Source organism: Hermetia illucens, chromosome 4 (genome assembly GCF_905115235.1).
Source record: "Hermetia illucens chromosome 4, iHerIll2.2.curated.20191125, whole genome shotgun sequence".
In the NCBI taxonomy this organism is placed as follows: domain Eukaryota; kingdom Metazoa; phylum Arthropoda; class Insecta; order Diptera; family Stratiomyidae; genus Hermetia; species Hermetia illucens.
Window position 1 is genome coordinate 161,567,316 of NC_051852.1, and position 27,000 is coordinate 161,594,315.

General features: G+C 46.2%; 1 protein-coding gene across 1 annotated transcript; it reads right to left on the bottom strand.

Moving 5' to 3' along the window:
* Positions 1 to 36: 36 nt before the first annotated feature.
* Positions 37 to 26,521, bottom strand: LOC119654142. The gene is given in 7 exon segments (XM_038059306.1): positions 37 to 909; positions 968 to 1,157; positions 1,213 to 1,349; positions 8,332 to 9,198; positions 9,309 to 9,693; positions 26,099 to 26,175; positions 26,292 to 26,521. Coding segments are annotated over 6 exon segments (2,439 nt in total). The 5' UTR covers positions 26,110 to 26,175; positions 26,292 to 26,521; the 3' UTR covers positions 37 to 60.
* Positions 26,522 to 27,000: the final 479 nt, after the last annotated feature.

Here is a 27,000-nt window from a genome sequence, read left to right on the forward strand (position 1 = left end):
AAACACAACAAGGTCACTAACAATTTGTATGTATTTCCAACTTCACTCTACATTACTCCATTATTTATATAGCAAAGGACAAAATTCGATTTCCCTTTCCGCGAATTTCTCATCTATCCAACTGCGAAACTTAGCCACGTGGGCGTACACTCCTGGATATCCAGATTCACATTTAATGCCCCAAGACGTAATTCCAACCTGATAGAATTGGTCTGCACTTCCGACGGCCGGGCAAACTAATGGAGATCCTCCGTCACCTGTACAGGTGTCCATACCTGCGCCACCTCCAGCACAAATAAATGAACTGTGCAATTTGAAATATTCAGTCAAGTGCGAGCGTAACGAAGTTTCACATTGATCCTTTGGAATCACCGGCAAATTTATTTTTTTCAAAACGGAAGGATATGTTACAGCTTCCCCGTAGGCATGTTTACCCCAGCCGGTAGCAGTGCAATCTGACAAGTTAAGCGCAAGATTTGCTGGAGGCAAACAAACGGTATTGACTTGGTCATTCAGGGTAACTTCTTTGGTTAGAAGCAGGAGTCCAATGTCGTTGAGTAAACGTTTTCTCTCGAAACGCTCATGTGTTACAACTTCTTGCACATGAACTTCCTCAGGTAAAAACGGCTCCCGTGAAGATCTCATGTCCCATTCGCCAAGACGAACCATCAAGCTGTCAGCAGGTTAACCAAAAATGCAATGAGCCGCTGTCAGAATGACTTTAGGGTTGATCAGCGATCCACCACATACGTAAGACCCGGTCTTATTGTTGTTAGATTCCATGATTGCAACCATCCAAGGAAACTCAGCATATTGCGCCTTGCCAGGTTCCGCGCTAGGACACTTGCTGTGGAAGTCATCCTTGTTTCTGTGACCACACGGACATGCCGTTGGGATTGCTTCAGTGGACTTGAAATAATATGAAAGTAATTTTAGTAGTGAAATACTTTGTCACACCCTTACGTACCGCTTCAACAGTGTGGTTACATACTTCACAGAAAAGAGGGCACGCACTCATGCCATCTTTATCTTTACATGGCTCACATTCCTCACATGTTTCATTGGTTACTTTGGGAAAATATTCTCTCGAATCTGGGAAGACAATCGTCTGAATAGCAGTAGTTATGCAGAATAGAAGGAAAATGAATGTTCTGATCCTGGAGTGAAAATAGAAAATTAGTTGATCATCGGAAAATATACACAAATACAAACATATCGAGAATCTTCAGTGATAACGACGACGCTCGACAGAATAAACTTCGCGAATGGACCATTGAGATTATCAAAGCTCTGGAGTCGTCACTGCGATAGGTTGCTATCAAATATAATCTTGGAATATAGTAACCATGAAAAATTCATCTTGCTAGGCGGTTGCGACATGGAGCAAATATTACGCATCTTAGCTTAGTAGTCACAGTGAACTGAGAGTTAAAAATAGAATCCCGAAATTCAGTTATGTTCAAAAACCGACTTTGGAATCCAGCCTTCTGTGAGCAGACCTATCTCTCAATGGAGTTAATGTATAGCTCTCAGGAGCAAAGCCTCTCTTCTACCAAGACCGTTAGTGAGTGGTGATAGCCACACCCTATACGAGGTAGCCCTACTATTAACAAAACACTACGGATCTAGACCGCGGAGTCGAAAAACACCTCTCCCAATCCAGGGTGTTATGCGAACCGTGCCCATTGGATAGTTTGCCGTCGGAGGTAACTGACTGCATCCGAACGGAGCCTTACTGTTACCTGGTCGCCTCACTGAGTAAGCCTGACTTTAGCATCCTAGCGGTGGGAGTTCTGGCAAGGCGCACCTCCTAACCCCTATACTCGGCAATTGCCCCCTTTTCACAATGAGAGAGCTGGATGAAAACCAAGTAGACGCCAGGTCTTTATGGCATCCCGGCGGAAGTTTACAAACTCGTGTTCCACCAACGGCCAGAATTGCTGCTTGAGGCCTTCAACGCTTGCTTGAAGGAGGGCATTTTTCCTTGTCACTGGAAAGTGGCCGGGCTCGCGCTGATCAGCAAGAGTGAAGGAAACCCGGAACTCCCGTCTGCATATCGACCACTGTGTATACTTGACACGGCCGGGAAAATGCTCGAGAAGCTCATCAAGTGTAAACTCGCGGAAGCGAGACGTATCCCCAAGGCAGTTCGTGTTCAAAACAAGGAGATCCTCAGTGGATGCTATAATGGAGGTCGTAGATGCGGTTCATCCAGCCGAGGCACGCAGTCGCCGATCCCGACGGATAGTGCTTCTCATAACACTTGATGTCAGAAATGCCTTCAATTCCGTAAGATGGACTGGATCTGAAAGACCACTCCCTGCTCTATGAGACGCCAGAGAGCCAGAGGAGGATGGAAATCACGTCGGGAGTAGCACAGGGATCCATCCTAGGGCCTGACCTCTGGAACGCTTCCTACGATAGTCTGCTAAGACTCGATATGCCCGAAGAGTCGGGCCTGGTCGATTATGCAGACCACGTTGCGGCACTTGTTACCGGACGCACTATTGGACAAGCGCAAAGCAGACTTGGCATATTGATCCAACGGGTAAGCTCAAGGATTCAGCCTTGCGCTGAAAAAAACCGAAGTAGTCATCTTAACCAGAAGGAGAATCCCAACCCTACGTCCCATATCGATCGGCGGGTTGACTATAGAGTCCATATAGGACCAGCGATTAAATACCTTGGTTTAATGCTCGACTCGAAAATGAGCTTCTTCGAGCAAATCAAAGCAACGGACAGTGCTGCAGCTGGAGTAGCGGCCTTGAGTCGGCTAATGGCGAATGTTAGGGGGTCCTATATCTTCTAGGAGACGTCTCCTTAAGGGAGCAATGCAGTCGGTTCTGCTCTATGACGCGGAGGTATGCCCTTGACAAGGAGGTGCATCGTAGACGCCTTGCTCAAATGCAGAGACGGGGGGCTTTGCGAGTGGCATCTGCTTACCGCACTGTCTCCGAGCCGGCCGTGATGGCGACCATAGAATTGATCCCCGTTGCACTCCTTGCCAATGAGCGCAAAGTTATCTACCGTCGTGAAGAACGTCAACGCACCCTTACCGAGTGGCAACTCTTCTGGCAAAATGAGCCAAGGGGCAGATGGCGGGCTCATCGACAATTTAGACCCGTGATTGAACCGAACTACTAAGCGGCATTAAGGTTTTCAGTCTTACCTGTACAGGATGGGGAAGGCGCGATCGCCTGATTGTGTGTTCTACAATGGAGTGCAGACTACGCTAAACACACCTTTTTCTCTTGCGACTGCGATGGGACGAGTTTCGTCAGCAGCTTCCTCCCTTCCTCCCCTCCCTTCTCGTTGGTGAAAGGGATTCCCTGACTTGAAGGCTTCCAAAGCCGGGAAAATGGGAGGGCTAGCCCGAAGAAATGTGTCAAACAGTTCCAGGCTAGTTCTCTGATGACAGGGAGGTGTTTAATTGCTGTTGCGCGAGTCCAACACTTTGTGCGTAAACGCATGCACCTACCCAGGTGCTGAATGGTATCTGCGCTATCTGAAAGACAGTCTGAAACTAGAGGACGCCCTTAAGAAGACTCAGGCCAGACTAACCTGAGATCTTAGTGTGCTTAGTGCTGAGGAGCGAAAATCAGCCTGCAAAAGGGAAATGCTCCTAAGAGACCTAAACCTGAGCCCACGAGAGGGTAAATCTCTAAGGGACCAAGGATGAAGGCACGAACCAGGGGACCCAAAATTGAGTATCAAAAATAGAATCCCGAAATTCAGTTATGTACAAGAACCGACCTTGATTTCCAAACTCCATGTGCAGCACCGTGGCGCGAAAATCTGTCCCCGAGGTGAGAACTATACTATGTTATCCCCTTAACTTTAGTTGGTAGGTAAGTAGGTATCAGTGGCCGTTTTGATGCTACAAACTCCAAGACCGTAACCACTGTGATAAGAGCAAGGAAGCAGAGTCCAGCCAGCTCAGATCTTTAGGATCAGTCCACAGCATTCACGAAGGAAGCAGCTCTCCCGGCCTGCAGCTGGAGATCTCTCTGAGGTCCTCAAAGGATGATATCCGTCGCCTGGCTCTAACTATAGCTGGGCAATCGCAAAGGAAATGCCTGAGGGTTTCTCCCTTTTCTCCGAAGCTTCGGGAATGCGAATTCTAGGGTATGGGGCTCGGATCACGCCCCAGCCATCGGCAAACTTCCCTGGAAGACCGTACAACTTGGATACACTATGTTTGCCCGAGAAAACTCCCGCATAGACTCCACAGATCATCTTTGATCCGTCGGTGAAGAATAATTTGTCATAGCCTTGCAACACGCCGTCGGTCTTCTATTTTGCCTTGGTTGGAAAGTCCACAGCAGAATTTCTCGTTAAGTTCGGCTTGCGTATGGCGTAGTCTGTAGGGAATGCCCAGAGGTATTTTGTCTAGGATGTCGCTATGACCAGCATCCGGACTCACTTGATCTGACAACACTCCACACTAGGCAGCATTTCTTCAGTCCTCAGAAGTCGTCAACGATCCTTAACCGGTCGCTTACGATACGGAGAGCGGCGTTCCCAAGGTGCCTGAACAAGTAGTTCTGACCATCTAGTTGACATAATACCTGCATCCAAGGTAGTAGCCTCGAGAAAGTTTCTCAGTGAAGAGCGAACTGCTAATGACCGATACACGCCGCGGCACACTGGGAGTTTCCGGAACCGTCGACAACTCCTTATCGACGTCGATGAGGTGATGTAATCCTAACTCTGCCAATGTGGTGGTTGTGGCGTGTTTCAGAAGCCAGCCCCTTCGGGACCCTGGTCGGGTAGTGTGCATTGAACCGGAATTAGTAGCCCGCGTTGCCCCAAGCGAGCGCTAATCCGTGCGTGAATTGATCCCGGAACTGACGGACGGATTAGCGCTCGTAATCGTAGGTGAGGCCTCAGGGAACTGGAGTAGGGGCTTTGTCTGCAAGGGTAGACCTGTTCCTGACTATTCTGGCCCGCTCGCTTGCACACGATGCACTGGCAAACAACGTAAATGGCGAACAAAAACGAAACAAACGAGAAGATAGTGAAAATGGGGAATGAGCTGGCTGCGTTTATACGCAGCACGAATATGCGCCGCTCGCCCCAGCGCCCAACGAAGAACGCCACAAGGGCTGAAATACCCGATGAGACATCGGAAAGCGATGCGGCACCTGCAACGAAGACAGAAACCCAGACCTTACCACGCAGAGCTATAATTGCGGAAAGAGGCACAGTGGAAACTGCCGAAACTAACCAAATGACTTAGAATATAAGCAAAGTGGGAGGGTTGTCGACTACCCTAGCGCAAGCTGAAGAGGAAAGGCTCATTAAGAAATGCGAGGCAGTTGAGAAGCGCATGCGATCTGCGACGTTCCTCCAGAACACTACGAGTACCAAACGGATCGCTGACAGTTTATTGCAGATCGAACTGGGGAAAAACGAAAAGAGGAAGGGACATCTGAAAGAGACTTCACTGAGGTACTCTTCAGGGTTCAAAAGAAGGAGGCGAAGAGGAACAAGGGACAAAAACACGCCGTGTCATCAGAAAAACCTCTGCCTGAAATTAAGACGAACACCGGGAAAGAGTACCAAAAGAAAAAGTGGGGAGACGAAGGAGGACTAGACCACCAGCTCTACTCATTAAGCCGACGGAAGGCAAGACTTTTGCGGGAGTCCTCAGTTATGAGATCAAACCCATTCGTAAAACGAAGGGTGGTGGAATCCTAGTCGAACTAGGCCCGAACTAGACAAATAAAGTTACTTTCTGTGAAGCAATCAAAGGACTTCTGGGAGAGGAAGCTTTGGTTTCCAGTCTGGAACCCACATGTTCTCAGGAAATCCGAGACCTTGACTGCCTCACAGAAAAGAAAGAAGTAGAGAAGGCCATCAAACCCGAATGTCCGAAAGTGACAAATACCCGGATTGGTATCACCTCTGCGAACTCCCAAGGCCAAAAACTCGCTGTGATGGAAGTTGCCGAACAATACGCGAGGAAGGTTCTAGACAGCGGGAAAATAAGAATTGGTTGGGTAGTGAGTAGGATACCAATCCAGGCCACCTCAACCAAATATTACAGATGTTTGGATAATGGGCGTACGTCTGCAGCCTGCCGGAAACCTGACATAAGGGCAACATGCCGCAAAAGCGGTCAATCAGGTCATAAAGTGAGCACCTGCAATGAAAAGAAAAGCTGCGTCCTATGCTGGAACCGTGGCGCGTATGATGAGAAGGTTGCGGGCTCGGGTATCCAGTCTTCAGAGAAGAATTGGAAAGAGCTCGCACGCGGTCAATATGATTCGCATTCTACAAATCAATATGCAGCGGAGTGCGACCGCTCACGAGTTGCTAACGCAGTTCACTGCTGGCACCCTGACATATCAGGTACCGCTGCCATATGGATTCGGAACGGCATCTCCTTAGGGTTCTTACCCGAAGCCGAGGGGACGGCTTTATCTGAATTCGGTGTTCAGGGATGACGTTTTTCAGTGTCTACCTTTTGACACAGGCTTAATACTTTGGAGAACGCTATCTTAGGCACGGATGAGCGGATCCTGGTTGGGCTGGTTTCAATGGCAGGGCACCTGAATGGGTCATGCCTCTTACCAACTCCAGAGGGAAACGAATTCTGGAAATAGCGGCGAGAACGGGACTGGTAGTTCTAAACACCGGATTCCCCCGAACGATCCGGCGCCCAGGCTGCGAGGGAAGCATTTCAGACCTAACCTAGCGTCGAAATCACTGGTGTCGCTGGTGGACTGGTGGCAAGTTCTGGAAGACTTCTTGGCAAGTGACCGTCAATACATTGCCTTCGAAGCGGTGGACACAAATTCCCGGTGTGCTCTACTCCAGTGCTCTTTCCGTGAATGAAACGTTGCGAAAGTGAACACCGGGAGGTGCTGCAGCCGAACACTGTCGTAAATTCAGTTATGAACCTGATAACGATGGCCTACGGAGCCTCCATGCCCAGGAGGGCATCGAGACGTGGTTATGTATTGACGAACGGTGGAAATCGCATAGGTCCGGAAGGAGTGCCACAACGTGTAAGAGACCGGGAGGAGGCATGTACCATAATGACAGAGTGCAAATCAGCCAGAAGGAGACTCCGCGGATCAATAAACAAGAGAAAAATTCGCTCCTGCAGGATTTGGTCGCTGCCAGCAGGATCTGGTCGACGGGGTAAATGGGGACCCGTGGGGACTCGGTTACAAACTGGTAACCCGAAAAATCGGGGCTCTGCGGAAACCCTGTTCACTTAAGGCAGAGCAGATGGACCGCATAGTAAGGGCACTATTCCCTGCGCGCTCCACACGCGGAGGACTGTACACTTTCTCTATAAAAGAGTTGGAACAGGCAGTCCTCTCTATGAAAAGCAAGAAGGCGCCAAGACCCGATGGTATTCCAGCAGAGGTATTCAAACTGGTATTCCAACACCGGCTCGGCGCATTTAACGCTTGCCTGAAAAAGGGCACTTTCCTTGCTCGTTGGAAGGTAGTAAGGCTTGCGCTGATCCATAAAGGAAAAGGCGACCCCGAGTTGCCGTCTTCATACCGCCCACTATATATGCTTTACACTGCTGGAAAAGTGTTCGAAAAGCTCATCAGAAGTAGACTCGCTGAAGCGATACGCGCTGCAGGAGATTTATCTCCACAGCAGTTTGGTTTTACAGCAGGGAGATAAACAGTTGATGCTGTCATGCAAGTCGTGGATGCCATTCGATGAGCGGAGGCACATAGTCGCCGAATTCAACGGGTGGTGCTCCTCGTAACGCTTGACATCAGAAACGCCTTTAATTCCGAAAGATGGAAAGACATTCTAGGCACACTAGACAATACTTTCCACGTGTCGGTCTATCTCTTACGGATATTGAGGGACTATCTGAGGAACCGCTCCCTGTCCTATGAAACACTTAAGGGTCAGAGGAGGATGGAGGTCATGTCGGGGGTAGCACAGGGATCCATCCTAGGACCGGACCTCTGGAACGCTACCTGTAATAATCTACTTAAACTCGACATGCCAGAAGAGTTGCGCCTGGTCGGTTATGCAGGTGATGTCACGGGGCTTGTTGCTGGACGCACTGTCGAACAGGCGTAAAGCAGACTCGTCATATTGATGCGACGGGTAAGCGGATGGATGAATACCCATAGTTTCAACCTTGCACTGGAAAAAAACCGAAGTAGTCATCCTGACTAAAAAGAGAATCCCGACCCTGCATATGCCATTATTTCAGGAACAGCTTGTCCCTTTCCTTGCCGACGATGAAATTGAATGAAGGAAAACACTTCTCTTTTCAAACATATTTTATTAAAAATCATCAATTTTGTGTCTAACATTTCGTTACACAGATCTCACTTAAATTTAAGCAGTATAGAATTTATTGTCAACTCTCTGATACGCCAGCTGTTCATCTAACCAACTTCTCAATTCTGGAATGCTGGCATATACTCCAGGAATCTCATCACCACACCCGATACCCCATGCAACGATACCAGCTTGATAATATTGTTCACGTTTACCAGGAATTGGACAAACTAAAGGTGAACCACCGTCTCCTTTGCAGGTATCCTTACCCAATTCTCCACCAGCGCACAAGAAGGAACGATGCAATTCGAAGTGTTTGCCCAAACGAGTGTTACGCAGAGAAGCCTGACATTGGTCCCTTGGCACAACCGGCAAATCGATCTTCTTCAAAATTACTTGATACTTGCCAACTTGACCAAAAACGTCCTTACCCCACCCGGTGGCGATGCATCGTGACAAATCAAAATTGGTATTTGCAGGTGGCAAGCAGACAGTTTTGACGTTCTCAGCAAGTTCCACTGGGCTCTTCAGGATAAGCAAGGCGATATCGTTGAACAACGCTCCCTTGTTGTAATGTTCGTGGGTAATAACTTCAGCTACACCTCTGTCTTGATGAGGGAACAATTCATTTTTGGTCTGAGTGTCCCATTCGCCAGCTCGGATTTTAAGGATATCAGCAGGTTTGCCAAATACACAATGAGCAGCAGTCAGCACAACGTTAGGGTGGATTAGTGACCCGCCACACTGGTAAATATTTAAAGTCTGATCAGCAGCTTTTTCTTCCTTCAAAATAGCAACCATCCATGGAAACTCTCCGTACTGGGTCTCGTTATCCTTATCACCAGTAATCTTGAAGCCAACTCCATCAACATTTCTGTAACCGCAACCATCTGGTGTTGGTATGGGATGAATGATGGGATCAGTTGTCTGAGAATGAAATTAACATTATGATAAAGCGATGAGAGCCGGGAGACTTAGTTTTTAAAGATGAATTTTCCACGACAGAACCCATAATCTGACACCGCTAGCATACTCACCGTTTGAGTTACTTGACAGCACTCTTCCAAATAGTTAGCGCACTGCTGTGGAGTTTCACCATCGAAACGGATATCAATGATGCCAACACCATCTCTGATGACGTTGCTACCCTTGCAAAGATAGTGAGCGACACATTCTGATCCTGCTGGACAGCCAGAAACTTGTGGGAAAGTATCTGGACCAGAACCAGGTGCAGGTCCCGGCCCCGGTGCTGGTCCTGATCCTGGTGCTGGTCCTGGTGCAGGTCCTGGGCCGTTTTTGTTGTTACCAAAAACCGAATCTATTAGATCGGTTAAACTGCCGCTTGGAGGAGATTGAGGAGCGCAATACACCGAAGAAACGGCAATGAGAGCGAAAACCAAGAAAGCACGCATATTGATGATGCTGAAATCGAAAAAGATAACTTTAGAAGGTGAAGTTTAACTTCGTGAAACTATGACTGTAAGTTGTAAAATTGAAAAATTTGGTTCGCAAAATACCACAATTAGCAAATTTACTAAAGCCGCCCTATTTTCAACATGAAATAATTTTCCTTTAAATTATCACGTAAATATTTAAAGACTCGCATGCCAACAATTGTTCTTAACTGAGTTTCGGATTTGATAAAATTTACTCAAGGTTCTCAAGGCTCCTCCATCATGTGCCCGACACTTACGGTTTATGCTGACGAAAAGTACCACAGTCTGCCCTAAAACGCGCAGGCTTCCACCTACAGTCCCTTACATATCGTACGGGAAGCAAATGGTGCTTGGTGACCGTGTGGAGACCATCGTGCGCTTCACGTTTGAACGACTTCGGATCTGGATCCCAGTCAATTCTTGACAAGACTGCACGGCCTCTTAGCATGGAATGACTGTATGTTGTGCTGAACCTATACAAAACCTTCTTGCAAAACCAGACGATATCCCCAAAATGGCGATTATTACATCATTCGGATTATTCAAATTCGTTTGACATTGTTGACACTTTCACCGACTTAAAGAGTATGGACTAGCACCAAACCTCGGTAAATGTCAATTCGGGCAAAGAAAAGTTCAATTTCCCAGACATCTAGTATCAACTACCGGATTGATACCCTTATCAGAGTTACTTGTTCCTTTAGAGGTCCCTTAGGTCCCTTAGAGTGCATCTGACATTAAAATTGGCGCGGAGCAAACTAATAAAGACCCGACGATGCCACATGGAATTTTCTCAAGAAAACTCTCAAGATCCCAGTAGAAGTAAACACCTACGACAGGGAACTCCTCGGGATACCATTTTCAGCACATGCTTTTAAGTAGAGCCTTCACTATATTTTCGGTCCACAAGACTCTGCAATTTGCTTTCGACAGCTCCCTGAGAAAGTAAGCCCACTACAATGACGTCAACTGGACTATATTTCCTAGTTCAATGTCGACATCTGTCATACCCCTGGCGTAGACAACTCTATGGTAGGCTATCTTTCAAGGGTAAGCTCCATGGTTACTCTCAATTTTTCCGCTCTCCCTTCAGGTCAGCAAGATAACGATGTGATCTAAACCCTGCTTCCGGGTGACGGTAAACCACTTGAGTAGAGGAAGCAACAAGTTCCCGGTTCATCTATGCCATTGAAGGGCGTGGTCACAGAGCATTATATGCCAGTTTCGACCACCGGTAATGCGCGTCCTCCGAAGACCTGCATACCCAGGCATATAATCCAATCAGAAGCTCATAACAATGCTAGCGAGTTCTGAACCGAGATGAACAAATATATCAATGCGTTTTTCCGTGATTGCCTAGACTGACAGCAAACAAAGTTGAATATCACACCAAGTCATCAGTGTACAGATAAGACAAGCCAAATAAGCGAATCCTGGACATCAACATCGATCTGGTAGGAACTTTTCCATTGGACAACGCCTTCGGCGTCGGTCCTGTCGAGCAAGTTGATTCGACCACAAAGACTCGCCACGATCGTAAATCACGCTATCTAGTTCGTTTTAAGAACTAAACGTCTTCGGCCCAACGCTTTCACAGCGGGGGCAGGGTGATGTGAAGGCACAGCAATCTAGCGCTGGCAGCTTCGTCCGCACATGCAGGCGATACGCGTTGACATATCAAGATCTCTACACACTTTTTATGGCTCTCCATTGCTGACCGATATATACAACTTTGCATCGCTGTATTAGCATGCATGAACCATGTTTCGAGCCTTCAGGTATATCGCCGCATTAGAAGTAATTAGGGAAAACACCAAGTGCAAACCTGTACCAATATTTAGATGTCGTCTGCATTCAACGGAAGCACCAGCGGACTTCGGAGCCACGCCAACAGCGACTTCGTCATCCCATCCATCGTGGCCTGCAAGTGATTCAAAGGAGACATCAAAAGCGGAGAAGATATTCTTGAGGTCATCGAGGATGAACAACAAGACCACCCATTCAATTTCGTGTGCCGGTGGAAAAATACTAAAAAAGTGGCAGGTTGATGTAAGGTGCCTACCTACTTGTCGCATTTCAAAGCCGAAAAAAGAAATGTTCCTCCAATTCCAGCACATTACATTAATGTCCCGCAACTACTAAAATCTCTGAAGGACAAGAGCTTAAAATGGTCCTAAAAAACAGGAGGGGAGACAGAACCTTCATTTTGCGGAATCTACAAAGAACCACGGTAAATGTTCGCTCATCAACGTCACTACAAAGAGCCCTCCATCTCGTAGAGCACAATCTATCTATATCCGAGACCTATGCAGGGAAACTGATCCCGAAGCATTTACCACCTCAGAAGGGAGAGTCGTACTCGGTTGTAGACCTGACCTTTGTCAGCTCTGCGCTGGCGCGTGGTATTTCCTGATGCGTCAGCGAACGCTATACCCACAGCGATCACCAGGCAATCCTCTTTGAGGTGTGTCTGGATCCTCAGCGCAAAGAACTATGATGCCCAAAACCGAGGAAAAATTCTGGCTGGTCTGCAAAAGCTTTGGATGAGCAGACCTCCATAGAGGTATGGTTAGACAAACCTGATAACGCAGGCGCCTCTACGGAAAAAGCTTACCATTTGGCGCAATGCATTGCCAAAGCATGTGACGCGTCCATGCCTAGAAGATGGCCATTCCCCAGTAGAAGACCAAACTACTGGTGGAATGCGAACTGGCCGGCCTTCGATCAGCCTGCCATCAGCGAGCTAGAAGAGCGGCTCAGAGGACGGTAAGTAGAGTCGATCAGAAGCCAAAACAGTGCGCCTAGAAGGCAGCGCCCAAAACCCTCAAACTCGTTATCCACACATTCATCACGTGTCCTACTTTCTTGCTAAAAACCACCCATCCATTCCAACGACCTCTGAATGTGTGATGGCAGTTCCGCCAGTCACCGGAGACGAGCTGCTGGAGATCAGCAGTAGAATAGGGGGCAATAAAGCCTGAACGGAGTGCCGCATAAAATATACTCCAGACCGGACATGTTCGCTGACTTATTCAAAGCGTGCTGGTCCGAAGGGGTATTTCCAGCGGCATGGAAGAGGCAACGTTTACCTCTTCTGCCTAATCCTGGTAAACCTCCAGGTGAATCATGCTCAAACAGACCCATATGTCTTCTGAGCGCTGGAGAAAAAGTGTTAGAACGATTACCCGCTCACAAATTACTCCTGATTTTGGAAGCCAAGGAGGCCTTTCCGATCGGCATGATGGGTTCGGTAAAGCCAGATCAACCATTGACGCCAACAAATTAGTTACTGCTTTGGCCGAAAATGCAATTCACGAAAAGGGTAGTACCAGCAAATATTGCGTGGTAGTAACCCTGGACGTGAAAAATGCATTCAGTTCGGCCAATTGGAATCTAATACGCAAATCCCTAGCGAAGGTTGGTATTCCCGCCTATATCTCTGCTATCTTTGATAGTTATTTAGCAGAAAGACGGCTCTGGTATGACACCCCAGGAGTGCGTTGTTTCCGCGGGTGCCCCACAGGGCTCCATATTGGGCCCACTACTGTGGGTATAAGGGTGTACTTAATTTTCCCCTCCCGGAGAAAGCTACCGTTGTGGGTTACGCTGACGACATAGCGCTGGTGGTTGTCGCAAAGCATCTTGAAGGTGCTGAGTTTTACTCAGGCGAGGCAGTCAGTGCTGTTAAGGGTTGGCTACAGAGCTCTAGTCGGAAGCAGTCCTCATCACTAAGCACGGAAGGGAAATTACTCCTGTAACCCGATCATCAAATACTTGAGGTAGGTAATAGACAGGAAGTTCAGTTATAGGTAACACGTGTAGTATATTTGCGACCAATCATCCGCTGCAAATATGGCCCTGGCAACCATGATGCCGAACGTGGGGGCCACGGTATACCTCTAGATTGCTTATAGCCAGGGTGGTGACCTAAAAACCATGCTCTATGCGACCCCAATTTGGAGGAAGGTTTGGTGGATGTCAGTTGACACTAAAAAAACTGAATGCAGTAGACAGGCGGACAGCTCTGGGGGTATCCTCTGCCTTCAGGATTGTCTCAGATGATGCAGCATTTGTCATCCTGGGAATTGACATCTTGGCAGATAATATGGCGAACATATACAATGCAAAGCCAATCTCCTCCTTAACGTAGACGAAGAGCGCTGAGAGAGATCCTTAAATAAATGGCAAGGGCAATGGGAATTTTCGGGAAAGGGTCGGTGGAATCACAAGCTCATCCTTGCTGATTAATTATAATCTCACCCAGTTTCTCACGAAGCACGGAAGATATCGCCAGTACCTGTACAGGTTTAAACTGGACACCTCACCCGACTATCCCAATTGTGGTGGAGTCCCAGAGGACCCAGAGCAAGCATTCTTTCACTGTCCAAGATTTGTGGAAGAAAGGAGGAATCTAGCAGAGGTGATGATACCGAGAATGGTAGGACGTAAAGAAGATTGGGATGCGGTCAACTCCATGATCAAAAAAGGCAGAGAAGAGGAGAAAACCGCAGTTACGTACACCGCGTATAGAAGAAAGGTGATGAAGCTAGAGTGAGCTGACCATATTGAGCACCCATATTGAAATGTAGAGCGTGTAGAGCGCATGAATGTCAAAAAATTTCCAGGCGCCTTTTCAAGTTCTGAAAGGCAAACGACCACTTGGAATACCCGGAAAAGGGAGGGAACAGTGGCTTGATCAAGAAGAGTAAAGACCAAAAATTCAAGAGGTCAAGGGCCGACAAGAGACTGTAGCGCTATATATATATATATTTAAAGATTACAAATAAATTCCCTGGGCAGCAACTCGAGTACCGCGCCACTAATTCCGTCCATAAATAATAATTAATTTACAAATGTACGTGAATAGCAATATAAATACATAAAACCTCTTGGCAGAATCCCCAGCCATTGAACAATTATTAGCGTTTTCCAAGAAAATCGAAATCCCCAAGTTTTGCTTACCCACAAAATTAGCATTTCATTGAATTGAAATATGAAAAACTTTTAACTTCAACCGTCTGACGCTTTGAAATCTTCTTTTCAAGCCAAGAAATTAAATTTATGACTCTCCATTGGAAAAGATTTCATTCGAAGCCTTCATACACGTTTTCGAGCCGATAAAAACACAGATAAAGTTGGCAGAAGTCAAACATACAGTACTTAGTAAGAAAATCGGTTTAAATACGGTGGAAATCACAAGGATATTTTCAAAAAGCATAAATGAAGTCATCACGCGCCGCGGTTAGTGTAGGAGTTACATAACAATTCCATTTGAAGAAATCAGAAAAAAAATAATTGAAAAAATAAAGTTTCCAACAACGGTTCGTGTACCCTAAAAAAGATGCGAAGCCATTGGAAAGGAAAACGTGTTTTCTGATTTTTCTTTAAGAACATGGGATAAAGTCATGCCAAAAAGAGTCGTGTCCTTGAGACTAAGAGAAGACATTACTCATTACTCTGTACCATCCGAATTAAGGAGGAATAAAAGGATTCTTCCCCTACTACCCAAATAGTCCTCATCGTTTTACCCATGTATTTTGTAAGACTAATTGGGAAGGAGGACCAAAGTATTTAGCGTGCCAAAATCAAATCTTTGATTAGCTTAGGACCAACAATATATCAACGAAAGAAGATATCTGCTAAACCACATGCACCGAACTCAGGAAAGCGTACTGAAGCGATGATTTACCCGCAGAGCCGGTTCGAACTTTTGACGTTGACAAACTAAAAATCCTCTGGGCCCTTAAAAGCTCAGAAAACGGGTATCCCTCAAACGATATCTCAGATCTATGCACCAGTACTACGACAGGACAGAAGGATGCCAAAAAATTTAAAAGAAAAGGCCACACCTACGGCCTACGATTTCGGCACCTGTATAACGACAAAATCTTTGAGCGATATTGTGATTATACTAGCCCAAAATCAGGCCTGACAGGATGTAATACGTAAAGTAATTGGGCTAAACGGGTAAGAAAGACCCTGCTCAGAAAGCCTATAAAGATAGCGTCTAAGGTAAAAGAAGACGAGATATGCCCTGCCTGTTTGAACGATGACATATACCAGGACGTGCCTGGTCGCCTGTCAACCGTTACGACCATACCTATCTGGTTTAAACATTTTTTAGGCATACCTTGATTGGATGGAGTTTTTCCCGCTAAGTGTAAAAAGGAAAGACTAGATTTGCTACCGAAACCCAATAAACAATCGGGAGGCCTACCCTACGAGAAGAGAGAGATCATGATAAAAAGGGTCACCTACAACAACTGCGGAGAGATTACAAGCTTATTGACTTAGGTAATCTACAATTGTCTTTATAAAAAGACACTTTGGTACGATGCAAATGAGAGACCCGAAGTATGCACCCTCAGAGCAGAAATGACACAAGGTTCAATGCCGCGTTTCTTTTGTGAAATAATAGATTTGGCATACCGTCCATGTCAAAGTACGTTTATAGATAATTCAGCACAATTGTCATCACGAAATAACCTGAAAATGTCGAAATTTGCACTATTAAGACCATCTGCATGATAAAAACATGGCTCAAGATGGCCGAGCAGAAAAAAAGACGGGGACGGTCTTGATCAGCAACCATAGAAACAGGGAGTTAAGCATGGGACAACTACCAAAACCATTAGTGGATGGTGATAGCCACATTGTATACGAGGTGGTCCTACTATTAACTAGCCGCTACGGATCTAGACTGAGGAATAAAAAAAACACCTGCCCCAATCCTGGGTATCATGCGAATGGTGCCCATTGGATAGTTTGATTTGGGGTAAATGACTGTACTCGAACGGAACCTTACTGATACTTGGTAGCCTCAGTGAGTGAGTATGGCCTTATGGTGCTACTGAGACTGTGGCACGGCGGACCTCCTAAACCCCATACTTAAGGAATCAAATAAAGGAACAATTTAAAAACAAAAATTTCAAAAATAACAACCAAATGGGACCCTCCTAACCTATCAGGTGGATGTACTTGCGAAACACTAAAAGTCAGGTGATTAAAGCCAAGAAGGGAGAAGTTGGTGAGTCAAGCAGTGGATCCAAGGTCGATATTGCTATTGTGAAGACCGCAACCGACAAAGGCTACCGCTCAAATAACAGGAACAAACAAAAATCCATATGATATCAGGGTATCAGACGTCACAAAGGAGATAGACCTCAGTGGCACAGATGGTAAACGATACCTGCGTTATCTGTAGGAAGGCCTCAAACCAGAAAAGGTCCTAAGAAGGCTCAGAACAGACAGCGGAGATTAGCCACCCGGAAAGAAATGCTTCCAAAAAACCTAAACTCGAACACAAGATGGGGAAAATGCTGGGTAGTTCAGGGGTGAAGATAGGAACCAGGAGGTCCGTCATAAACACTGGAGTGCGAACAAGGGCACTTGACTTGCCATACTACCGAAAAGATTTGTCGAGTAAATACTCACTCATGAGCAGCAGGAAATTATTGAAGATTTTGTCATCAGGCAGATGTGGGAGGGTTAGAGTCCGACGTTATTGTCCACCGAAATACGCTTTCGAACAGGTCGCATACTGATGGATTGCGTGACAGACACTGCGGAACGGCTTGGAATGATAGTCCCTAAATTGCCAGGCGAGAAAGGGCCAAAATTTGGTATAGAAGGGTGACAATTTATTTTCTCAAAACCGCAGCACAAGCAAAGGGGGATCTTATGTGCCTTCCAATTGATCAAAATAATAGTTTTCAGACGCGAGTGTAAAAAGTCGTCAGACGCAAAGTGAAGGGCAAAGGCAAACTCCTCACGATCGAGATAGATTATCAATCCCTAGAGGCAATCAAACGACAAAATTTCCACATCAATTACAGATTTGTATACCTGTGCACGCACACAGGGAGAAACCAAGAAAGGACACTTCAGAGGACACATCGGGAGGAAAGTCTACCGAAATCCCCAAAGGAATCATAAAGATCATAGAAACAGAAAAGGCGAGACTGAGCAAGGAAGTGGACCTTCAGCCCACCGAAAAGGAGAGCCTGTGGGGGGCGAAGTCAATTTGGAATTCCTCTTGTAAAAAAACCACGCGCTTCTTCTCAAACAAAACTTAAGATATATATGCATTTCAGAGTTCCTGACTGAAAAGGTCGTGGCTGTCCAAGTCTCACTGAAAGCCAGCGGAAGAACTCAGGAGGCAGTCAGGGCACAAGGACACTTCCCAGGAGACGGCACCCGGATCCTATCGGAGTTAGCCTTTAGGCTGATGAAGTTTTGTGAGAGGGAGACACTACTTCAGCTCTGGTACTACTGTTTAATTCCTTCATCCTTAGCAATAAGTTAGAAATACTCGTACATAACGTAGGCAAGGGTCAACATTCAGAACCAATACCAGGCAAGAACTACTAAACATAGCTCTATAGAACCATCTGATGAGTGGCTTGATCAAAAATTCGATGATGTCGGATGAGCCCTCCATTTTGGATCACAAAATAATCAGATTCGACATTAAAGACAACTCCGAAGTTGATGAAGTAATAAAGAATTCCAGGAGTAAACTGGGGCTCCTACACAAGACACCTAAGGACAGCATAATTCAACTATAGGTAGGCGGTGACACCTGGAGTGAAATGGAGCTGGAAACAGTGGTAGAAGACTTCAACAAAGTCGTCATTGGCATTGCGAATGAGGCGGCGGACGAAGTTGCCAGGAAGGGAGCAGGGACGTCTTTAAACGGCCCAGAGCCCTTCTGTGGAATAGGAAACAGGTTCGTGGCTATGACATTAAAAAATGAAGAGGAACGACTGGGGGAACTATACTAGACGAGCCTACCGGGGTCCACAGTGCTCATGGGGGAATACGAACAAAAGCGCACAAAGGACTGTTTAAACTTCACCAAAAAGAACCACCCTCTCCTCACTGGTCACTACTTACTAAACTATCACCTGGAGAACCTACTGTACTGCTTGCAGGTTTTGTGTTAGACACGTTCTGCGACTGTTTACGGCACTTGTGCAAAGTAGCTCGAGGCAACTGGAAGAATACTTAATACCAGATGCCAAGCTGAAATACTTCGAGGTAAGGAGCATCTTAAAATTCCTGACGGTTATAGGCTTGCTTGGCATACTTTAATATTATAACCAATAAAAGGGGTACAATAGTTCTCTAAGGACGCAGTGAAACTTCCCTTAATAGAATGATAAAATAGTATGGGAAAGTTGCTGGAGCGCATTATATGCAATAGGCTGGTCCCAATTGTAGAGGAAACAGGAAGCATGTCCACACAAGAATACAGTTTTCACGCTGCCCAATCGACAGAGAATGCTATCAACGCAATAGTCAATCTGGCAAAGAAAACAATTGCAGGTATAAGGTGGCGGAGCGGCACCAAAAAATACTATGCCATCATACCTTCGACCTGAGGAATGCTTTCAACTCAGCGAAATAGCAGCATATATTATAGTAAGATCCCTAAGCCAGATGAATGTGCCTACGCATAATCAGCTAATCATCGGGGACTATTTCGTAAATATAAAGCTCTTCTATGACACGGACGTAGGCCTAGTTGTATATTTGGTACCCAGTGGAGTGCCTCAAGGATCAGTCCTGGGCCCATTGCTCTGGAACATGATGTATGATCATGTATGACCATGTGTTGCGCATCAAACTCCCACAGCAAACTACCCTTTTTTACTATGCAGACGACATTGCACACACCTCCAGGTTGTTGTCTGGGCATGTGAGACATCGGTTAGGCTGATAAAAGATAGACTGATATCACATGGATTAGAGTTGGAGGAACAAAAAACTGAGGCTGAACCAGTCAGTAGTCGTGTGGGTCGCAATGCAATAGAGGCCACGCCACTCATCAAATACCTTGGCGTTGTGCTGGATCGTCAATTGACATTCAAGGAACACTTGAGCTATGTGGGCGAGAAAGCAGGGAAAATTGCAGCAGCGTTAACTGGCATTATGCCCAATACTGGAGGACCTAAACCACCGAAGGGACTGTTGCTAGCCAAAATGTATTCATCCATTTTGCTGTACGCATCACCAGTTATTCAAGCTCCTACACGTCTTATCTTCAGTATATCCTTTGAGTGCGTTAAGAGTCGCTAGCGCATTCCGAACAACGTCAGACAAAATAGCTTTCGTAGTCGCGGGAATGGTACCTATTGACTTTTCGGCTTAGGAGAAGTCGAGATTTTGCACTTGGAAAGCACGCAATGACCATAATACCGAAGATCGCCGACGAGAGAAGAGAACACGCACAATCAGGGTGTGACCGCAACGTTAGAACAATTCGCACAAAGGGAGGGAGCTTAGGATTATGTGCAGCGATGGAGATGTCCACTGTTACTTGACTCTGTTTTTTACTGGTCATGGTGGATACCACAGGTATTTGCATTGTTTTCGACATGACGATTCTCCCTTCCGTCCTGAACATCTAAACGAACACGTGAACCCGGAGCACACTAGCCTTTTCCCGAGGTTTGTAAATGAGGGGGGACAACGTGAACTTCTTTTGACGTAACCCTTACAAGTGGAAACGATCATTCCACAAATACTCGAATTCCAAGAAATGTAGAATGCAGTTAGAAGCACCATCAGCTGTATTTAGGAGGAGCTTCGTAGGTTGGAGCGCTTACGAAAAAGCACCAGACTGAGAATTATTCTCAGCAACTTTTGAGCAAACCGTCTAGGGGCAAATCATAGCCCACGGACTGTGCCAAAGTTGTGTAGAAAGGAGCATTCGGAGTACCTGCGGCTAAGAGCGAACCGAAGCAGCAGCAGTCCTCGACAATTCCCACTCTTCGACAAAAAAGGCAGCAAAGGAGGCTCGACACCAACGACTAAGCCTTCATTTGCAGCCAAAGCTATCGAAGCTAAGGGATGGGTCTTGTATGACGATACCAATCCATCTGATTACGATACTGAGCAATGCGAACAGCTTAGGAGGAAACCCCTCTAAACTATAAGGACTGCATCCTCGCAAGGCATTAAGAAAACGAAGCTGGTAGGTGTATACCGTTACAGCTAAACTTTCCAGATGAAAACACGAACAAGTGGCTCAGGCAGTACCACTCCTCCCTCAACGATATATGGGAGGGTGCGCGACTAACCCTGAAAAAGGTATCTGAACTATCATGGTTTGGTACTTTGGATTCCATAAAAAGAGCGTAATAATGCTGAGGTTTTGGAACAACTTGGTGTCCAAAATAACCTCAACGCCTCCACTTGGATGCTGCTAGGCAGAAAAACAGGGGAGAGAGAGCCGATAGGCCGGAAACTTCCTTTACTATCGGCGTTCCCGAATCAGATATTAAGAAGGTTCGGGAACAAACGGGCTGTCGGCTCTATTATGGGTTAGGGACTGTCACTTTACAAGTGTCGGCTCCTAAAACCATTGAAGGGGACGTTGAGCCCATGGCATCTTCATCTGAAGGGTAGATGAGGTGCCATATTTCTCAAATAAATTCACAGCAATGTAAAACGGCGACTGCACTTATCAGTCGTCGGAATAATACCTGCCAAGGACCTAAACCTCCGTTATTCGTACCAGTTGTACGCCAATGGAAGTGATCGACCCCGCTTCTGCATGGTAGTCGCAAAAGCCCTCCAAGCTAATTTGATTAACGACCTATGTGATGGCGACACCACAACGGCCAAACTATCCATAAAAAGTCAATAGGTTATCTACCTAAGAAGTTCCCAGTGAACATTCATCAGAGCTATCCAATATGGCAAAAGTAAAGGCATAGAGGTCATAGCAGGATGTTAATCAACGCTCACCACATATGTTGGCGAATTTTCAACATCAATGCAAGAGGATTGAGACTATTAAAGTATCTAGTAAGAACCGATCTGCAGATATCTTTCTTCGACGTGGTCAGGCGAGAAGTCATCCATATCACGGCAGCATCCCCTGACTTTGCGGCTCTTGTCGGGAAGTGGAGACTATCACACGGTATCACACTCTTGGATCACAGACGCATTGATTTCGTAATGGGCATGGGGATCTACCTCCAGCCACTCCATTTAGGAATTCGCGGAAGACAGATTTGGTAACATATAAAATAGAGCGCCCGAGTCACGTTCCCCGGGAGACGCATCAAATCCATTGGTGGAGTTGAAAACACAACCCAGATGATCACAACTGGCGTGTGAATAACTTTCGATGAAAGCCAAAGAAGTCAGATTCTGAAGTTCGCAGTTGGTGCCCCCGCAATGGGCTCACGGTGAACGCTAGGATGACTGGACTAGTTATGTTCACTAGGAACGTCAAGTGGGGCAGCTACGCGCTACCCTCCTTAGACATATATGGTTGCCACTCACCCCTTAGTGGGGTATAGCGCGTCAACCACACCTACGCGCCATCATTCGCGGTCACCTGAAATGTACTTCAGCTTCCCCCCCCCTTCCCGACATGCTCGCACTCCTCTTCTTTTGTTTTGCGCCAAGTGGCCTTTGGGCGATCATCGGCCATCTTGGGAGAGTGGATTCCACTACAGGGTGTAGACCGCAATGCATGCATGCCGCCCCTCGTTGAAGTGTGACCTATCCAGAAACAGTGCAATCTGGAGTTCCACTTCTACTTCCAAACACAGTGCGCACGAGTGCCAGTTCTGTGCGCCGACCAAGTTGCTCGTTTGAGGAAGTGTCAGGGCAGCGCATTTCGATGGTACGACGCAGACACAGACTGGAGTTGATAGACCAGTAGCTTACTCCAGACTACAATTTTTATTTTACAGTGTAGATATATATTTTGGGAGCAACTTATCCCCTTCATCAGCACAAAGCTACTTAGCTTTGGAGTAAGCTATTGGTCTATCAATTTTAGGCTTGACTACAAATAGAAGACAATATATAACCTCACAGACTGGGGACTTTCACCAAAACGGATTCATTGGATATAGACATCCATAATAAAATCCATTTTGATTGATGCGTGCATCGTCTGGTTGCCGAGATTGAACTTCGTTAACTGCAGAAAGCTACTCACACAGATTCAGCGGCTCGATTGCCTAGATATTACTAGAGCAATGAGAAGTACGCCGATTGCGGCACTCGAAGCTATTCCAAATATACCCTCCATTAATTTGGAGGTGAAACGGAAAACAGCGAACAACAGATATGGACTTGATACCATTGGAGCCTGGAAAGACACCCTATCATACGTCCAGCTGGAAATTCCTTGACAGACATCCGGTAGTTCTGATGTCAGTCGATCGTATGGTTTTCAGATTCGCCTTTGAAAAGACATAGTCTGTGGTATTCATCAAATGAAAAGAATGTTCGATAAATGGCCATGAGTCTTTTCGAATTGTTGGCTGGACTATTGTCAGAGCGTCGAAAGCACTAGTGAACCCGCGAGGCTCAGTGAGATTCTGTCCAAGGAACATAAGAGCCCATCCTTCCTTAGAAAGTCGGAAGGCTCCTGGACGGAATCTTCTAGCGAAACCTTGGAGCTGCTGGTTCAACCGGAAGGACTGTGAGGCAGAACCTTGCTTGGACGGTTTGCGGCAACCCCAGCTGTGCGAGACTATCAAATCGATAATTAGCGAGGATAGGATCAGCTGGGCTATAAACAGCTTCTCCGCATACAAGTCTCCGCAGTCCTGGAGGCGCGCACGAGTGGTTTTCATACCGAAAGCGGGCAGGCGCGGTCATGAGTCCGCGAAGGACTTTCGACCAATCAGCCTAACCTCTTTCGTGCTGAAGACCCTAGAACGCGTCCTGGACATTCACTTAAGGACGATTATGGAAAGAACACCTTTCTCTAAGTCCCAGCATGCCTACCTCAAAGGAAAATCCACAGAAACCGCCCTCCACGAGGTAATTGGCACGGTTGAGCGGTCGCTGCAGTACAAGCAGTATACCCTTGCTGCCTTCTTGGATATAGAGGGAGCTTTTAACAACGTCAGTACCAATGCCATCAAGGAAGCCTTGACCGGTATTGGATTGGAGAGGTATCTTACGCATGTTGAGTACCAGGATAATCCAGTTGGATCTGGAAGGCAACCACTTGACCAGAGCTGTGAACAGAGGCACGCCCCAGGGTGGCGCCATCTCACCGATGCTCTGGTTAATAGTAATGGACAAAATTTTACGTACATTGGACAGCAGCGAGATGAAGGTGGTGGTGTATGCCGACGACTTGATGATGTTTCCAAAACCAACTCAAGCTATTCACCACCAAGACAAGGATAAGGCCGAGGATGGTTCTCTGGATATACACCGCTGTAGTGCGTCCAATCCTAACGCACAGCTCTATTGTATGGTGGCAGGCTTTGAAAAAAAAATACAATAGAACGAAGGTTAATAGGATTCAAAGAACCGCGTGTGTAGGTGCTACTGGGGCTCTGCAGTCCTGCCCGGCAGATGCTCTCAATGTACTCCTGCATCTCCTCGCCTTACATCTCCACATTAAATATGTTGCAGCGTGCAGTGCCGTCAGACTACGTGAGTCCGGATGCTGGGCTGCGAAATCCTACGACCACAGCAACATCCTAGATGAAATACCTCGACAAATCTGGGCATCCCCCACGGACTATGTCACACGCAAGCTGAACTCCACGAGAAAATTTGCTGTGGACTTTCCAACCAGGGCAAAGTGGAAGACCGGCGGCGTGTTGCAAGACTATGACACAGTATTCTTTACGGACGGATCAAAAATGGCCTATGGAGTCGGCGCGGGGGTTTTCTATAATACACACGGTGTATCCAAGTCGTATGGTCTCCCAGGCTTCGCCAGTGTATTCCAGGCGAAACTACTGGCGATATTGGAAGTCTGTCGATGGCTAGAGCGTGATTCGAGCCCCAAGCACAACATAGCCATTCTGACCGACAGCCAAGCGGCCATCAAGGCCTTGTACTCAACGACGACATCTTCCCGGCTGGTGGGGCAGTGCAGAGACGCGCTCAACCGTCTGGGGGGCACGCTCAAGGTCACTCTCCTCTGGGTTCCCGGGCATAGGAGCATAGAGGGGAATGAGCGGGCTGACGAATTGGCCAGGCAAGGCTCTGCTCTTGGCATTCCCTCGGCGAAAACAGTTGGTGTTCCGCTGGCGGCTGTCGGGGGCCGAGTCTACTCATACTACCTACCAGCCGCGGGCCTAAGACGGCGAAGGCTTACGAGCTGTGCCAAGTCAAGAAAAATTCAGCCTGCTTATAACATAGCCAGAAGCGTGCAAATGCATTCAAGATTACGGCGGTCTGCACGGGGCACTGGCCCATAGGGGACCATGTCGCTAGACTCGGCATACCCTACAACTCGCATTGCGCATTTCTCTGCGATTGCTCAGTTCTGGCTAAAGTCAGGCTGCGGACACTGGGTAAACCATTCTTTGGGGACCTCAGAGAGATTTCTAGGTGCAGGGTGGGAGAGCTGCTTTCCTTCGTGAATGCTACGGGCTGGCTCTGAAGATCCGAGCAGGCTGGACTCTGCCTCCCTGCTCCCATAACAACAGTCACGGTCTTGGGAGTTTGTGGCATCAAAACGGCGCACCTAAGCGCTAATTGGGCTCCTCGGAGCGGCCACTGATACCTACCTCTACCCCCTACCTACCAGCCTGCGAATGCCGTAAGCGGGAAACTATTGAATAGCTGATTTATGGGGATAGTTCAATAGACCTAACAAAGGCCTGAGTGCTCGGAACTGCGGCTCCTCCCATTAAAATAAACTAAACTAGAAGTCAGTAGGGCATTAACCCCCCCCCCCCAACGATTTAATGTCTCTAGATAGTCTGCCAGCATAGCGGATGAAGGAGGAGTAGGAGTTTTAGTGGGTTGAAGTTCCACACTGTGGGTTTTGATGCTTTCCACATCTATTAAAACAGACAGACAAAATGTGTTTCTCTTACATACGTCAAATCAGAAAAAAATAAATAAATTTTTCTAAAAATAACGCCCGTTACAGCTGGTATCTCTCAAAATTTCGAAAAAATTGCTTCACATTCATAGTAACAAACTATCTCCACTAAATGGCTAAATAACATAAATCTTATTACCACTGTAAGATCGTCTCCCTAGATCCCCGGTTTGTTTTTTTCCACAGAAAGATCAAGGGGTCGTTTTTCAGAAGTATTAATCAAGGCACTTTATTTGATACTCCCAATGATAGGTCTCCTCGCTTTCTTATAGAAAATGAATGTTAAGAGAGATAGATTCTATGTCTGTGTTATCAGAACCAGCGATGAGATAGTTCAAAGGTAAAGAGCACTCGAATTATAAAAATTTTTATATAAAAAAACATCCACAAAAGAAGGCTAGATTTGTTTGAACGGAACACTCTGAGGAAGATTGCACTGAAGTAAGGATCTAGAAAGACCGGAGTTGCTTTTATGAATAACCTGAAAGGCGCAACCGGAACCAAGGTTAAATATTTTTATATTATTTTTTTTTATTGCGTTAGTGCATATGTCTCATACCGAAAATACATTAACAGATTTGATTACGACATTCAGTACTTCGTGATTTGAGTTTAATATTCAACATCACCATCGCACTAGACACAAAAAAAACCCAAAATTTTTAAAATTTATTTTAGGTATAAATCGAGTTGAGAAAACAACACTTCATACTTCAGCGTAATTATAAACAAAAGCAAATAATATTATTCACCTTCAACTTGCTCTGGCAAACTTGTATAAAGACTGGATTTGAATTGCCAACCTCAAGGCTAATATGGCAGACCCCTAGCTCAGAGCCAGGCAAACAGGCAGCTTAATAAGAAATATTCGAATTATGCCTTACACCGTCTTCTTGTTAACTCTCTTTTCTTGATAAACCAGTTCTCAGTTGAATATTTAATATGATTTCAAGAAAAAATCGCTAAGAATATTCACCAGTACCATGCAGCGCACTTGAAACAAATAACGAGTAAAACCACCGGGTCGAGACGGCCAATCAACTACACATAGTCACTCGTAATCATAGACCTATACATGTTTCTATGTAAACTGTTAATGATATTCACTTGCCATTGTTCGCCATCCAATTAGATGGATTCGTTAGAATTTCAAATTTCCGCGAGACACGCAGCGAGCTCGTACAAAAAAACTAATTTAAAAATCAATTCCTGTATAAACAAATTTCCTTAAGCCTTAAACAGAAAAATTCTTGACTTACCACTAAATAAACTCTTGGGGATCAACACACTTCTTATATATGTAGGGGGTCGATTTGTTCAGTAGTCGAAAACTCCACCGAACTGATAGAGCTACAGTCGAACGTCGACTGACCAGTGGTCACAAAAGATGCTTTAAAGTAGTCAAAAGCTGTGGCTTCTATTTATTATCGTTAGCAGTAATCACGAGCCGATCGTTCAATA